Source organism: Gambusia affinis, linkage group LG12 (genome assembly GCF_019740435.1).
Source record: "Gambusia affinis linkage group LG12, SWU_Gaff_1.0, whole genome shotgun sequence".
Taxonomy (NCBI): domain Eukaryota; kingdom Metazoa; phylum Chordata; class Actinopteri; order Cyprinodontiformes; family Poeciliidae; genus Gambusia; species Gambusia affinis.
Genome location: NC_057879.1, coordinates 1,291,466 through 1,307,380, shown reverse-complemented (window position 1 = coordinate 1,307,380; position 15,915 = coordinate 1,291,466). Strand labels below are relative to the sequence as shown.

Here is a 15,915-nt window from a genome sequence, read left to right as displayed (position 1 = left end):
TCTAGGCGTCGGAATCAAAATGGCAGCTTGGATGGAGCGATCATGACTGGTCCCTTCACACCAGGAAGTCCGGACCCCAACCTGGTCTGGTCTGGTCTGGTCTGGATGGCGACGAGCTTGCGGAGGACGAGAGAGCCTCTCGTGAATGGAACGGCGCTCCTTAAATACCACCCAGGTGGCCGGATGATGGAAGCACCTCCCACTTAGAGGACCTTAATTGATAGGTTAATTGAAAGTATAGCACACATTCATACCGGACCGCACAGCAGGGCCGTCACAGTCACCTTAAAGTTCTTTGATGGTTGTAAAATAGCTATGATGTTGAATTCTGGAGAGGAAGAGCTGGAAAATGTTTTATTGGTTCCTGATAGCCCATATTTAAAACATCATCCTTGGGACTCGCTGAGTCACTAAAACCTACCTGGTTCAGTAACAAGAGCAAATTGTAATAAAGAGAAGGAGCGACCGTTAACAGATGTGCTGTGTGAAACTAGTTGACTGCAGACTGCTCAGTCTGGCTAATTTACAGGGGGAAGAAGGATGGGACACCTGGATGGAGGTCGTCAGAAACCAGGCGAATCGTTTCTCGATGCCAGCATAAACAGAGTTTACTTCAGTTCTGGACAGGGTAAATCTCAGCAGATTTAGGAAACTCAATTAACCCGTTAGATGGAGAGCTGGTAGCACATCTCCCCTCTCAGAAGAGGAAGTAGAGAGTGAGAGAGTAAAGAGAGAAGTGTGGGGGGGAGATGTTGTGCAATAACAATGTCTCTTCAACACTCAGATCTTTCTCCGAACTTTTATTACTCATCTCAGTTGATCCCACTCAGCTCTCTCTAGCGGACATCTCAGTCCACGCAAGTAAACGTCATCTGAAGCATTTCAGGATGAACACAATTCACTTTTCTCACCTTGACTCATTTACCTCCAGTGCTCCCGTCTTTCAGGCTTTCCCCTGGTCCTGTACCCAATCTCCTACCACCTTCACTGTTGCACTTTTCATACATTTTTGCAAATAAGCCTTTAAATTTTTTTTTTGGTCTCTTTAGAGCAACTCCGCATGTGGGTCAGACAAATATAAAAAAACATGACAAAGCATGTATTGAAGATACTTTTCATTACGCCCACAAAACAGTTTTTCTTCATAATTTTAAATGCCATGTTTGTATCAACTGAAAGCAGAAAATCTTAGTTGTCAGAAATACATCAGTCTGTGTGCAATAACTTTTTCTAACACATTTCACTTACTGGGGACATATCACACAAAATCCTTTTCTTTTAGCCCTTAAAATTTTTTTGATCCCGTTGAGACATTAAAATTTCTCTTCCGATGCTGCATATCTACGACAGACTGGCGACCTGTCCAGGGTGTACCCCGCCTCTCGCCCGGAACACAGCTGGAGATAGGCACCAGCAGCCCTCCTGACCCCATTAGGGATGAAGGGTGTATAGAGAATGGATGGATGGATGCTGCATATCGTAACATTCTTTTTGGGTTATATTTTTCGGTCTGTTAATTTTTCTCTATTCACTATAACATTTTCTTGTAATTTTCTTGTCTAAGTATGCTGTAGAACTACTAAACAAGAACATGTCCAGCTAATCAATTTTGTGAATCTACTATCTTTTATCCTTGCAGCAAGTCAAAATGTTTGGCTCTAGGTCTTATCAAAGCACAAGATTCATCAGAGCCTCTGGTTAAATTTTCTTCTTCTCGGGAATGCACTCACATCAGTGGGGAAAGTGTTTGCGGAGCATTTATAGATGAGTGCTTTAGCAATCTCCACCAGTATCGAGAGGGGTTTTACAGAAGACTTCTGATTGAAACTCATCTTGGGGAACACGTTACATACATTCACACTCTAAAGCAGGGGTGCCCAAAGTCGGTCCTTGAGGGCCGGCATCCTGCATGTTTTAATTCTCTCACTGGTAGTACCAACAAGCTTTTCAGCATGTCAGCGTTCTTCTTAGGCCTTTTAATGAGCCATCATTTGATCCAGGTGCATTAAACCAGGGAGAGAACTAAAACATGCAGGATGCCGGCCCTCACTTTGGGCACCACTGCTCCAAAGCATTTGAGAAGAATTTAGCTGTGTCTATCACCTTCAACCCCTTAAGTCAAATAAATTTAGTGAGTTTTAGATTTTGAACCTAAATGTGTGAATTTGTCGACGATAAACAGTGTTAACTTTTTATTAATTTTGTTAAACTTCCAACAGCTGAATAATCTAGAGTTTTTAAATTGGCACTTAAAAAACTGAAGAAAAAGACAGAAGTGGGAACTATTTGCCAGTGTGCTTAGCAGCATGTTTTTGTATCCTGTGTTGCACCGTGAGTGAGATGGAAGTGTATTACATTGATGTGACTCTTGTGCAAGAGTCAAACTGGTCAGGATAATGCCTTGTTCACACTAAATAATTTTAAACAGAATTCATTGAGATGTTTAATAAAATTCATTATCAGATCAGAAATGTAGTTCATCCAGCTTGAAACAAGAATATGAAGTATAATAAATACTTCATGTGTAAAGCAAATAAAGTAAAATAAGTAGTTATTTTAACTTGATATTGCACGTTAAAATAATAGAAAAATGTGTGCTCTTTAACGAACAGTTAAAGAAAGCAGTTTTTTTCTTACATCGTGTTAAACAGTTATTTGGTTTAAATTGAAACATTAAGTTAAAACTCAATTCAAGATTAATGAACTCAGAAAACAATGTTTAGACAACTTGTTTCTTGTTGTTAAATCAACTTCATTAACTTTTTTGTTGACAGAAATAGCATTTTCAAGGCAGCAGGTTGAATTTTTTTTCAAGTTAGACCACCTTCTAATGTGTTACAGTGCAGTGACATTATTCGACGCTCCCATTGCTAACTCCTGGAGTATGTCGAGGCTTTGTTTACTTTATCTTCTCGTAGCCTTAATATTGGAACTAGTCTAATAGTCTTTAGTGAAGGGAACACTCAATCGTAGAAAGAGACATGCAAATTATTCTGCCCTGACTTCTTCAAACAAGAGACATACCCTGTCAACCTGCGAGAGGGATTTAATCCAACCAGACTCCCAGGTAGGTCTGAATTCATTCAGTCATTCCAACATGGTAGAGTCACATGAAAATATCATTACAAAACTGGCCATATTCTCTCCTAGAAAATAAACAGTGGGAGATTTACAGCAGTCCATCAGTTTATCAGGTAACCAGTGAATAGAAAAGTGGAAAACCAAGCTAATCTGCTCTTATGTAGGTAATCTCTTTAAACCATCTGCTTGCTAACCACCATGTGCTCAGTCTGCCTACTTGATAAACCTACAATGTGCACTAATTTTTTTTTTTTACACCATAGTTAGTGTTTATATTTAGACTTGGAGTTAGACTGACTTTATTATCATTTTGCATGCACAGGGTGCATACAGAACGAAATTTTGTTGCATACGGCTCAGGACAATGTTTTGAGGTTCCAATGTTATGAGGTTACTCCAGAATAAAATAAAATACAATATAAAATATAAATATGTAAATATTTATATTTGAGCACAAGCCTGAGGGGGGGGGGGGGGGGGGGGGATGTGAAAAAGATATACAAGGAATGTTTCCTCCATAAAAAACAATGGAATTAGAGTCATCTAATTAGGAACAGCAAACCAGGAAAGACCATTATGACACATCTACTTCTAAATGTATGCTTACTAACAGCTCAGAAGAATGGAAGAAACGTTTCTGCAACATAGATAAATTAGGAATAGCTTCATGACTCAACATATAGTTTTTATAAGGCCCTATTAGCTAAAACAGGCACAACCAATCCCATCTAGATAATCAATAAACTGAGACAAGAACTCCATTCTGTGTGAAAAAGCAGATCACTCAGCCTACCTGCTGCTGCTGGATCCTCTGTGTCAGATGGATGGAGTCCTGCAAGAAGCTTTAGACCACAGGCTGCAGCTAATGGAGGGCAGGGCTCCATGTGACTGACCGCTTCCAAGCCTCTAATTAGCCAACAGCAATATGGAGTTTGATATCAACATGTGTGCATAGAAACAGCGACCCGAAGAAGGAAATCTGGAGGGGATTCTAAAGGTTTGGTTAATGGATCTGACTTGAAGCTGCCTGTAGGTCTACTAAATTGTCCTTGTGGAGATTTTTCCTTCTGTAGCTCATAATGTAGGTGGTGCCAGAAGAGTCAGTGAGTTAAAATTATCAGTCCAATTTATTAAAGCCTAATTACAGTGCTGGTCTATCACCAGCACTGTAATTGCTGGTGATTACAGCAATTACTGTGCTGTAATTGCTGTAAATCAACTAATCTTGAATCTTATAGGGATTCAAGATTAGTTGAAGATTGGTTCAAGATTGTTTCCTTTTAATTAAAAATTGCTGTTTGTGATTCACCAAAACTCATAATCACTTCAGATATTTACATCTTTTGTTATATTTGTTACCCATGGAGGTCAACACTTTTTCACCCAATGGATTGACGACACGTTTTGGTCCATTCTAGAATCTACAGCGTAAACACAGGAAGGCTAATTTTACTTGAGTAGTAGTTCATCATATTGCATTTGACTGGTGGTGTAAACCTTTGACACATCCACTGTATGTTTAAGCAGGGCAGTCGTTATCCCACTCTGCACAGAGGTGGAAATCTGGGAGATTGAGATACTGTATCAGGCAGTCAATATAGACATGAGGAAAGGATTTACTTTAATTATCCACACTAATTATATCTCCTTGCAAATATCTCAATGTTTTAATAATGACAATGTAGTTTTAAAAATAATGATATGTCATTATCTAAGAAATCCTAAAGGTTCTGGATTTTAACCAGTTTTGCATAACTAACCAGGGTGACATAACCTTCCCAAATAATGTATCAATAGTTTTAATTTTATAATACATTAAAATGGCATAATTCATTATACATATTAGATTGTTTTCTTGTGAATTTACTATTGCTTTAATATTTCCTCTGTATTATAATTTTGTATAATTCCATTTAAATGGAAAAAGGCGAAAAATTATAAAGAATGTAAATCTCTGATTTTATAAATCAAACGAAAATAAAAATGCTACTTAGGTTACAACCATATCATGTATAAACAAATCATTGTTAAAATGTAAGCATAAGGAGAGGCAGTCAGGTAGGCTAGTGCTGAGTAGCTGATTTGAATTTCTATGATTTCTAGCAACTTCCTTTAAATGTGAAAGCCTCTCCTGCACCCAAGGGGGAGAAAGTTAACGGTGTAACACCGACACACAAAGTACACCTCAGTTCTTCAGTTTCCAACAGTTTTCTATTATAACAAAAAAGCTTCTGCTGACCTCAGCAAGCATCAACATAATGTGTCAATGGCTGCCGGAAATCTCTCTTTTCATGCAGAGTAAGTGTTTCAGTTATGTCCAACTGAAACCGATTTACAGATGGGACACAACCATGCAGTACATTTTGCTTTATTAGTAACATCAGCAACTCTGCAGACACCTCCAGAAAATTGATCCAACTCAACAATTTAAACCTGCTCCTGGACTGCCGAGTACACAGTTGCTCAGTCCTGAACTTTTCTAAACACAGGATCTGTTTATGTAAACAGGTCCAGACAATCATCCAGCTCTGGCAGGCTGCTGTCCTCATAACCATGACAACTATCAGTCTCGTGCTGAGGTCTTCGTTTGTTCACATTTATTTCGTTCTGTTTATTTGTCCCCTGTTCTCCCCTCCTTCCTTTCTTGTGTGTGTGTTGGGAATCTTGATGTTCCTGTGTGCCAAGGGTGTCTGAGATATGCTGTCTCTCTGCTGACATGGCTGACTGGAGGTTCTGGAAGAACCTGGAGCAGACACATTGAAACAGTCTGACATGAGCTCACATTAGATGGTGTTGGTTCTCTTGCAGCGACCAAAATGCTAACCTCTGTACCCGTCTGAGGTTCTCCTCCATCTTCTGATTGGCTATTTGTGTCAGGAACTGGATGTAGTCTTCATCAACTAAAAGTTTTCCATGACAGCTCAGGGGAACCTCCAGGCCATGGGTGCTGCGAACCGCCTGCAGGGGTGCATCATTGCAAACATATAAGCAACATTCCAATAACAAGTACAATGCAAGTAATGCAAAGGACATCCTTCCATTGGAAAGTGAATACACTGCTGCACACTCAAATAACCACATAAGATTGGCAAGTTTCACACAAACATAAACTGATTTAGTGGCATGGCGGGTTTAAAATATTGAATAACATGTATTGCTACATGACTGGCTTCATTTACATTTACCTTTATGACATACAAAGTTACAAGTGGATCATCCATATTGTCTCCAAGTGTATTCTGGGTAAAGCTTGTCACCAGCCGTCAACAAACGTCATCATCAGTCACTTGGCAACAAATGGCAAACTAGACAGAGCGTTTTTATGGACTAAGTTGACATGAGTGGAGCTCCATGGAGTGGCAAAGTGAAAAGGATGGAAAAACAGAGCAAGGAAACCAGAACCAGACTTTTTTGTTGGCAGCAATTCAGACCTGCCAAAACTGCCAGCCCAGCGAAGGAGCCGGACTAGTTACAGGTAGCAACTCTGACATAATTCACAAAGTCTGTGTGTAGCCTGGCCAATCCAGAAAGTGAGAAAGACGTGGTTTTGAGATGCACTTTTCGTGCAAATGTGGAGCATAGCGCTAAATTAATAGTGCCTAAAATTCCATGTTTCATTAACGGAATTATTCTAATGCGGCAGCGCGTCACTAATACTTTTCAACCTTTTGCCACTTTTCAGGCTTCAAACATAAAGATCTAAAATTTTTATCACTTTGTGAAGAATCAACACAAGTGGGACACAATCAACACAAGTGGGACACAATCGTGAGGTAGAACAAAATTTATTGGATATTTTAAACTTTTTTAACAAATAAAAAACTGCAAAGTGGGGCATGCAATATTATTTGGCCCCTTTACGTTCAGTGCAGCAAACTCACTTTAGAAGTTCAGTGAGAATTTCTATAAGGAAAAGTATGTCTCATGATGAAGAAGACATAAAAAGCATGTGTGTACTGTGAAAGCTCACTCTCAGCCTCTTGGAGCCTTCAGGAATCTGTTTTCAGTTTCTTCAATAAAATTCAAGATTATTGATTCTGTCATTAACTGAAATTGTGTCTTATCTTTGAATAGGAAAGTCTCCATGACACAGCATTACCTGGCTCTGACTGGTTGTTTTTAGTTAGCACTGGGAGCTGGGAGAGGAGCTCTATTTTTTCACAGATTATCTGTCTCATAACTTACTGTCATAATATAGAGACAGTTTCAACAAATATGTAAAAAAATTAGTTTTTTTAATAGAAGTTACGAACTGCAGCTTTACTACCTCAAATGAGAGCTTATTGGAAGTGCCGAGGTCTAGATATAAAAGCACTGGGGCAATCAAGCTCCTAGACTCTCAAATAAAATCCCGGCTGAAATAAGAGGACTGGGTCTCTTCAAGTCAAGATTGAAGACATGTATGTTCAACATGGCTTAATGTTGACTAAGTGTAACATGTTTTATCATCTTTTTATATTTTTATTCTGCTGTCTCTTGTGTTTTATTTAGATTTTCTAGATAAATATCTACCATATCTAGACCCTAGATATGTTTTGTAAAGGGCTACCCCTTGCAGCATGACATCTCTCCCCATCTCCCTGCTGGAGAGTAAAAAGCTGCCGGCTGATGATAACTACCATAAGTTTTAGCTCAGGTTCTCAACATAATGTGCTAAATCTTAAATGTACACATAATATATATATATATATATATATATATATATATATATATATATATATATATATATATATATATAAAAGAAAAAGGGACATATAGCTTTGCTGCACTATGACAACCAGATAACAAGGTCAGAAAAGAAGTTTTAGGGGGAAAAAAACAATAGCAAGGGAAAGGCAAATATTTCAGTTATTCTTGCTTGACTTTGAAAATTTGATTCTGAATTCAATATGTTTCGGTTCAATTGCAAAATAATAAAAGCGACCTAAACACCAACACTTAGATCATCAATAGAGCAGGTGTTTAAATTATTAATCAACCACAATTAAATAATCAACCACTGCTGTTAGAATAGCTAATAACAGCAGTAGCTAATCTACCACAGTGATCACTTATTAATAATCGCAAAATAAACGTCAAGCCTAAAAATAGAATACTGTAACGGAGTGAATATTCTGGATTTTGTTTGAGAAATGTTTGAGTGTTTTTTGGTGTTGAATCCAGTAAAACAGATGTGGTGGTGTTGTCAGTAGGTATCGCAATGAGTCTATGTGTAGCGTAGCCAACACAGAGAGCAAGAAAAATGTGTTTGAGTTGTTCTTCAACAATTTTTCTGTGTTTTTTTATTGCTGTGGCGCATAGCCTTAAATTAATACTTACATCTCCAGGGTTCATTTAGATAATAAAATTGTTCCACCCCAGCAGCCCAGCTATGGATAGTATGTAAAAGAATAGGCTTTTTGCTCTCCAGCATTATGCACATACATGAAATTTCCCAATATAAACAATAACATGCAGGGTGTCCATACAAGTAAATTTATTTATTTATTTTTTTCATCCAATAGTTCTGCATTTTGGATAAGATCACTTTGTGAAATGTTAAGAAATGCTAAACGGTTAATGATTTCTTTTGTATAACACACAGAAAATCTTAGTAATGACATTAACACAGCAGAACTACATTCAATCTCAGTGTTTCTTCATATCTTATGTTTGTAAGATGAACTTAAACATTAAAAGTCTTGTGAAATACATAAAAAAACCTAATGCTGGTTTAACTTTAAATTACGCCTTATTTGCATCACCACCTTTCTTGGCTTACCGATACAATCTTCCCTGTCTTGCCAACAGTGAGCCCAGAGTTCCTGAAGCCCGAGTTCACAGCCACTGAATGCTGAAAGAAAAGCTGCATGTTAAACCTACAAACAGAAAAAAAAAAAATCACTTTCCTGTTCTTTGCATCAAAAATACATTTCTGTTCTGCGACAGAAATGTTTGAACATGAATATGAATGTTTTGAACACCGATATTACGTTGACAACATATATCCAATTTATTGTGCAACCCTACTTCCAATTAGCTACCTCCCAATGGCTCTTATAAATTAATACAGATTATAAAATCATTGCTTGATAATATAACCCATTAGATTATACACCCTGGTCAGACTGGAGTTATTAAAAATTATTTTGTTATAAATAATAGAATTTCTAGAATACCTAGAAAAAGAAATCCCTCTCTTACATAGGCAAGTCAAGTTAAAAACTCCTGGCAGAAAACTCTTAAAATGATGGAAATACCTAAAATGTCCTATGTCTTCTCTATGACCCTTGTCAAACCACTTCAGTTTATATTTTACTTATGTAACATTCTTACTTTCTTGGGGCCTGAATCTTAGTTCTCCTCAAAGTATGTCACTGTTAAGTAATTCACTTTTAAATTTTTTTAATGGAATTTGATAAGAACCACTGTGGAGCTCCTGCTTCTTTCCCAGAACAAATGTTAATCCTATGAGTGCTATCCTCACCAGCAGCTGTGCATCCTCTAGCCTGCGGCACTGAACATGGAGAATAAAGGGTTCAAACTTCAACACGGCATCTCCACAGGATCTGCTCAGACCTGACATCTGAAAAACACAAATACACACTCTTCAGACTGCATCAGAGTATGATGCAGACTGATGAATCACAAGTAGTCTGCATCACTGACTGAATGTGATGCAGAAAATATCAAATTATTTGTCATATTTCCACGTGACAAATACTGTCATGTGAAAAGACACATGACAATACTTTCACATATGTAATACTGTCATGTGTAATCAGGGCAGTGTTTCTCAATTCTGGTCCTCCCGATCCCCTGCCCTGAATGTTTTAGGTGTTTCCCCTCTGCCACACACCTGGATAGAATATTTTGCTGATTAACAGGCTTCTGCAGTACTTGATGGTCATGCAATCATTTGAATCAGCTGTTCTGGAATAGAAGCACATCTAAAACATGCAAAGCAGGGGGGGCTGCAGACTGGAATTGAGAAGCACTGGATCAGGGCCACAAGTCACAGTATCTCACCAGGTCATCACAGGTGCACTTCTGGTGTGAGACAAACAGCCAGACACAGTTCTGTTTGTGGGCATCACTGCTGCCTGCCGCCTACAGAGGAACAAGTAGTTTCATGTTCAGCTTAATCTGAACTTCTAAGCTATGCAGAATACTTTAAACCTCTCATTTCAATTTGCTAACTAAATGTGAACAAGTATATGGAGCTAGAACAGTTTCAATAGTGCACCAAACAATTCACAAATGCCAGGACTATTCACATGTGCACAGGACGAGTCACATGCACAAGATGATTCATGTATGTACAAAGCAATATGCACAGAAGGATTCACACTTGTATCCATCCATCCATCCATCCATCTTTTCCACTTATCCGGGGTCGGGCCGCGGTGGTAGCAGCTTCAGAAGGGAGGCCCAGACTTCCTTCTCCCCAGCCACTTCCACCAGCTCCTCCGGAGGAATCCTAAGGCGTTCCCAGGCCAGCCGAGAGACATAGTCCCCCCAGTGTGCCCCGGTCTTCCCCGGGGCCTCCTGCTGGTGGGACGTGCCTGGAACAACTCACCAGGGAGGCGTCTAGGAGGCATCCTGACCAAGATACCTGAGCCACCTCAACTGGATCCTCTCGACGTGAAGGAGCAGCGGCTCTACTCTGAGATCCTCCCGGATGACTGAGCTTCTCACCCTATCTCTAAGGGAGAGCCCAGACACCCTAGAGAGAAAACCCATTTCGGCCGCTTGTATCCGCGATCTCGTTCTTTTGGTCATGACCCAAAGCTCATGATCATAGATGAGGGTGGGAACGTAGACCGACTGGTAAATCGAGAGCCTCGCTTTTTGGCTCAGCTCTCTCTTCACCACGACGGACCGATACAGCGCCCACTTGACGGCAGATGCTGCGACAATCCGCCTGTCGATCTCCCGCTCCCTTCTTCCCCCCTTCGTGAACAAGATCCCGAGATACTTGAACTCCTCCACTTGGGGCAGGACACCCCCCCATACCCGGAAAAGGCACTCTACCCTTTTCCGGCTCAAGACCATGGCCTCGGATTTGGAGGCACCGAAAACCACACTGCTCTTCCTGAATCCGAGGTTCAACTATCCGACGGACCCTCCTCTCCAGAACCCCCGAATAGACCTTGCCAGGGAGGCTTAAGAGAACTTTAAAAGCATGTCTGACCTTATCGATGAGGATGATCCTGCCGGAACATGAGCTGGTGGTGAAGAATTGCTCACAGCTGTTGAGCAGAGACACCACATGTTCAATGTCTTCATCCACGCTGCCTTTCTTACTCAGGTCCAGCCTATTCAGACTCTGTGTCTTAATCCGACTGAACGTTTTGTTCATAGCTTAACGATATACTTCACTGCTGCTTTTGAAGCGGTACAGTGACTCACACACCCAGCCAGTTCAGTGTCCCGATTACGTCTAAGTAACAGCAGTGTTTTTCCGCTTTCTCCTTCTTCTTAAGTTTTACTGGCGATTGGCAAAACCGTTAGATAAGCATTACCGCCACCAGCCGGTAAGCAGTGTGGACCACACGACATAAAGAAATACAAAAAAATCAAATATGGCCTGATATCTGCTTTCTGAATCTTTCTGCAATAAATCAACAATGTCCAATTTAATTTTCGGGCCTAACTACTAAGATTCTTAACTAACTTGTTTCCCTGAATCCAGTAATTCCTGTAGTGATCTATTGTCTCGTCTCCTTTTGTCAAAATACTTGAGATTCGACATGTCCCTCCACTCTCCCCTTAATTAAAAGAATCAAAAGTAACGTAATATATTCATGCAGTGAATGAATATTCACCTGTTATTTTGTGTGTGAACGTTGTAGGAAAAGGGAAGGAGACTGTAAAATCACAAAAAGGGGAACTTCAGGTGTCTTAGATCAGTGAGTCTCCATGGTGATGGGGCATTGAGAACATTGGGGACATAGGTATGTGCTCAGAGAAAAAATATTCTCATCATGTTTTAAAATGAAATAGTCTTTACTAGGCCTGTCGCGATAAACAATAAATCTATTAATCGTAGATCAATTTAAACTATAGACGTCATTTTAATTATTGCCTTTATCGTCTCTTCCAGCCTTTTTCTCTTTCTATTGATGACACTAAATGAAAAAAGGCTAAACTCCGGTGCTCTCCACTGGCCTCTCCCTTTCTTATATCCTTAGTGTAATGCCCAGCGCACACTGCACGATCGGCCCATTTTCAAAACCTGAGAGATCACAAACTAGCCGACAGAAATCCTAGGTATAACGGTTCAATCGGATTCCATCGTGCCATGTGGTGTCCAACAATGGGCACAAAATAATGGCTACAAGTCCAGTTAACTAATTTTAAAACCAGGCATTAATCAATGCTTTACTACAATCTACCTGCAATGCATGTGGCTCTAGTGTCAGCGTAACGTCCTGACTGAATGAAAATCATTAGAACCTATTTATGTCATGTTAACAAAGAACAGCTGAAAAGTTACCGGGTTCATCAATTGTGGTAGCAATTTTGCTCCAACTCTTCCTTTTGTCATTTCTATATTCTTTGCACGAAATGTTTTATAAACATTAATGTGGTTTCCACATATCATCTCCAATATTTGCTGGACTTTGTGTCAGCTGTTTGGGATTCCCCTCTGTAATTTCCCCTCAGAAAGCACAGAGGAGAATCCGTGCTTTCTGATTGGCTACCTGTCACATTCAACTGGCTGCGTTAATGCTCCCAGTCGGGCAAACCCCTGATTTAGATCGGAGCGGCCTCAATGATCTACCGTAACACACAACACATTACAAGATGATCGGTAATCACAAGCACAAGTAAGGGGTTGTATGTAAGGGGAAAATGTACGTGTGAACTAACTTGTAGTGTGAACTATTGCATCAGGTAGTCGGATGTGCCCATCTTTTCTATTTAAATTTAATGATTACTGAAGGGCAACATAGTATACAGCCTTCATAATCTGCACTCTTTTGGTTGAATGCAGTATTTATTTACACTTTGGCTTTATGTTTAGTTTTTATTCAAGTACATTTTGTTAGAGGAGACTGAGAATATGTTTTATTTTTGTTTTTGGTTGTTTGTTTATTTTATCAGTTCCAGTGTTAAGTGTTCTTTTGAAAATAAAGTGTATCTATCTTTGGCAGGAAATAGCATGCATTATTACATCATTTCCATTAAATCAGTGTGCAAAGGTCTTCAAACAATATTATTGTCTATTGCAATAGTTTTTGAGACAATTAATCGCTAAGCAAAATTTACTATCGTGACAGGCCTAGTCCTTACTTATCTTTCTCAATGAATAATCAGATAATTCTATTCTTTACAGACTAATAGAAACATTTTAATATTCATTGAGAGTCTTCTTTTCTTAAAAGTAGTAAATGTATTAGTAGAAAATTTCTGAAGAAATTTAAACAGGGCCTGCCAAAGCACGCCTCTCGGTCTGGACCCGGCGTTATAAGGATACATAGAGATATAATACTAGGGTGTGATGCAACCCCAGGGTGGGGACAAGTGTAAGAATTAAGTATTTGGGGAAATAAGAGCAGATTTGATGGTTTTGGTATAACTTAGGAGTTTTGTTGGAATGAAATATAGTTAGTCATCTAGATTTATTAGCAGTGACGAGACAAAACTGCTAGATTTAAAAGGGACAGTTATCTCTAGGCCCTTTTAGACAAAGGCTAGTTTATAGAACAAGTTCATGATTAGGTTTTAGGAGTCGACCTAAAACTACCATACAACTACATTACTAGTTTAGGTTCCTTGTATTAACAAGGAAACATCTAAAACCAACAGGATAAGACAAAGCAAACCACAAAGGCACTAAGCTGTTTTGTCTTATGAAAAGTGCTTTAGTTTTTTCTTTCTATATCCATCCATTTTCTGTTCACCCCTGTCCCTAATGGGGTCGAGAGGGTTGCTGGTGTCTATGTCCAGCTACATTCCGGGCGAGAGGCAGGGTCACTCTGGACAGGTCGCCAGTCTGTCACAGGGCAACACAGAGACATACAGGACAAACAACCATTCTACAGTTACACAAAGGGAGAATTTAGAGAAACCAATTAACCTGACAGTCATGTTTTTGGACTGTGGGAGGAAGCCGGAGAACCCGGAGAGAACCCACACATGCACAGGGAGAACATGCAAACCATGCAGAAAGACCCCGGGCTGGGAATCGAACCCAGGACCCTCTTGCTGCAAGGCAACAGCTTTACCAACTGCGCCACTGTGCAGCCCCTTTTTTCTATATCTAATTGTAAACTTTTAAACATGGAAAGGTCATAGTCATGGATATTTGATCTAAGCTGTATGTGTTATATAATTGACAAGTCAAAATTGTAAGCAGCCAGGTGATTTTTGATAACTGGAAAATTTTATTAATATAGAACAATCAAGGGAAGTACAACGTAAGTCTTTGTTACTTAAATGATATTTCGATTGTATGAGATGCATTCTATGAGATGTATTTATGGACAGAAAATAGTCTCAAAATACCTATGCATGTGTAATACTGGATTTATAATTTTGTAAGCACCTTTGTTTGTAACTGTAGATAGTTGTATTTGTTGGATAGTTGTATCTGTGAAACATAATTTTTAAGCCAAAAGAAAAACAAAGAAAATGTGTCCGCAACTCCGGATAGTTTTAAATTTGTGGGTATATGCATACAGAAATATTAAGAAAATACAAATGGGTTTATTAAATACATATATATCAGAGAAAAGGTAAAGGTAAAAGGAATTTTTTTAATATAGCATGTTTTCAGCATCAAGGCAAATCAAAGTGCTTTACATGATTTAAAAGGACATATAAACAAAATAACAAACCAAAGGAAAGAGCAAAAGAAGAAAAAACCTACCGTAATAATGTTGATCCAAAGTAAATAAACTAGATACTCCTATGCAGAGTTGGTAGATAAGTATAAGTAAGTATCCTCTGGTCTAAGTCTTTTTCTGATTTGGAAGAATAGTTTTTCAGGGTTCCTAGTTCTAATCCTTGTTCTGGGTTACTAGACACTTTACTTCACACCCCGTCAAATAAGGTGTTACCAATTCTGTGTGTGTGTGCGTGTGTGTGTGTCAAAAGAAACTATGCATGTGTAATACTGGATTTATAATTTTGTAAGCACCTTTGTCAAAGAAACTCCCTGTGAAACATGACAATGTGTCATTTTATTTGTGAGGCGTTTAAAAGGATTAATTGAAATTATTTATATATATATATATATATATATATATATATATATATATATATATATATATATATATATATATATATATATATATATATATATATATATTATAAACAAACAAATAAAAATGTTTAGAGAAATCAAAGGTAACATAAAGTGAGAGAGAGAAATAGAAGAGAGGGACAAGTGGACAGGGGAAAAAAATAGCGAAGTGATTTTGTAGTTGCAATGATAGTCACTAATCGTCAGACAGAAAATAATGAAGTAAATAATGCTTGTATTTCTTTGAAGGATGTCAGAATAGGTTCATAGAGCTGCTGTTTTGATGTGAACTGCATCCCACCATCATAGATCTTTTGCTTGAGGAAACCCCAAAGGTTCTCAATAGAGTTGAGGTCAGGGGAGGATGGTGGCCACACCATGAGTTTCTCCCTTTTTAGATTCATAGCAGCCAATAACAGTGGTATTCCTTGCAGCATGAGATGGTGCATTGACATGCATAAAGATGATTTTGCTACGGAAGGTACATCTCTTCTTTTTGTACCATGGGAGAAAGTGATCAGTCAGAAAGTCTATATACTTTGCCAAGGTCATTTTCACACCTACACAATGAGACGCTTTTCGGCAGCAGAAAGACCCTTTCT

General features: G+C 38.8%; 1 protein-coding gene across 2 annotated transcripts; it reads right to left on the bottom strand.

The window, feature by feature from the left end:
- Positions 1 to 5,433: 5,433 nt before the first annotated feature.
- On the bottom strand, positions 5,434 to 11,540 carry tyw3 (tRNA-yW synthesizing protein 3 homolog (S. cerevisiae)). Of its 2 annotated transcripts, XM_044133432.1 has the most exons (6): positions 11,255 to 11,538; positions 10,090 to 10,170; positions 9,548 to 9,646; positions 8,843 to 8,914; positions 5,906 to 6,039; positions 5,434 to 5,824 (listed from the first exon to the last, which is right to left on the bottom strand). In XM_044133432.1, the coding sequence occupies exons 1-6, from the start codon at positions 11,420 to 11,422 to the stop codon at positions 5,578 to 5,580; spliced, it is 801 nt and encodes a 266-aa protein (XP_043989367.1). In that variant the 5' UTR covers positions 11,423 to 11,538; the 3' UTR covers positions 5,434 to 5,577. The 2 variants fall into 2 exon arrangements, with proteins under 2 accessions (XP_043989367.1, XP_043989368.1); XM_044133433.1 differs by lacking the exon at positions 10,090 to 10,170 and having other exon boundaries at positions 11,255 to 11,540.
- Between the last annotated feature and the right edge of the window lie 4,375 nt (positions 11,541 to 15,915).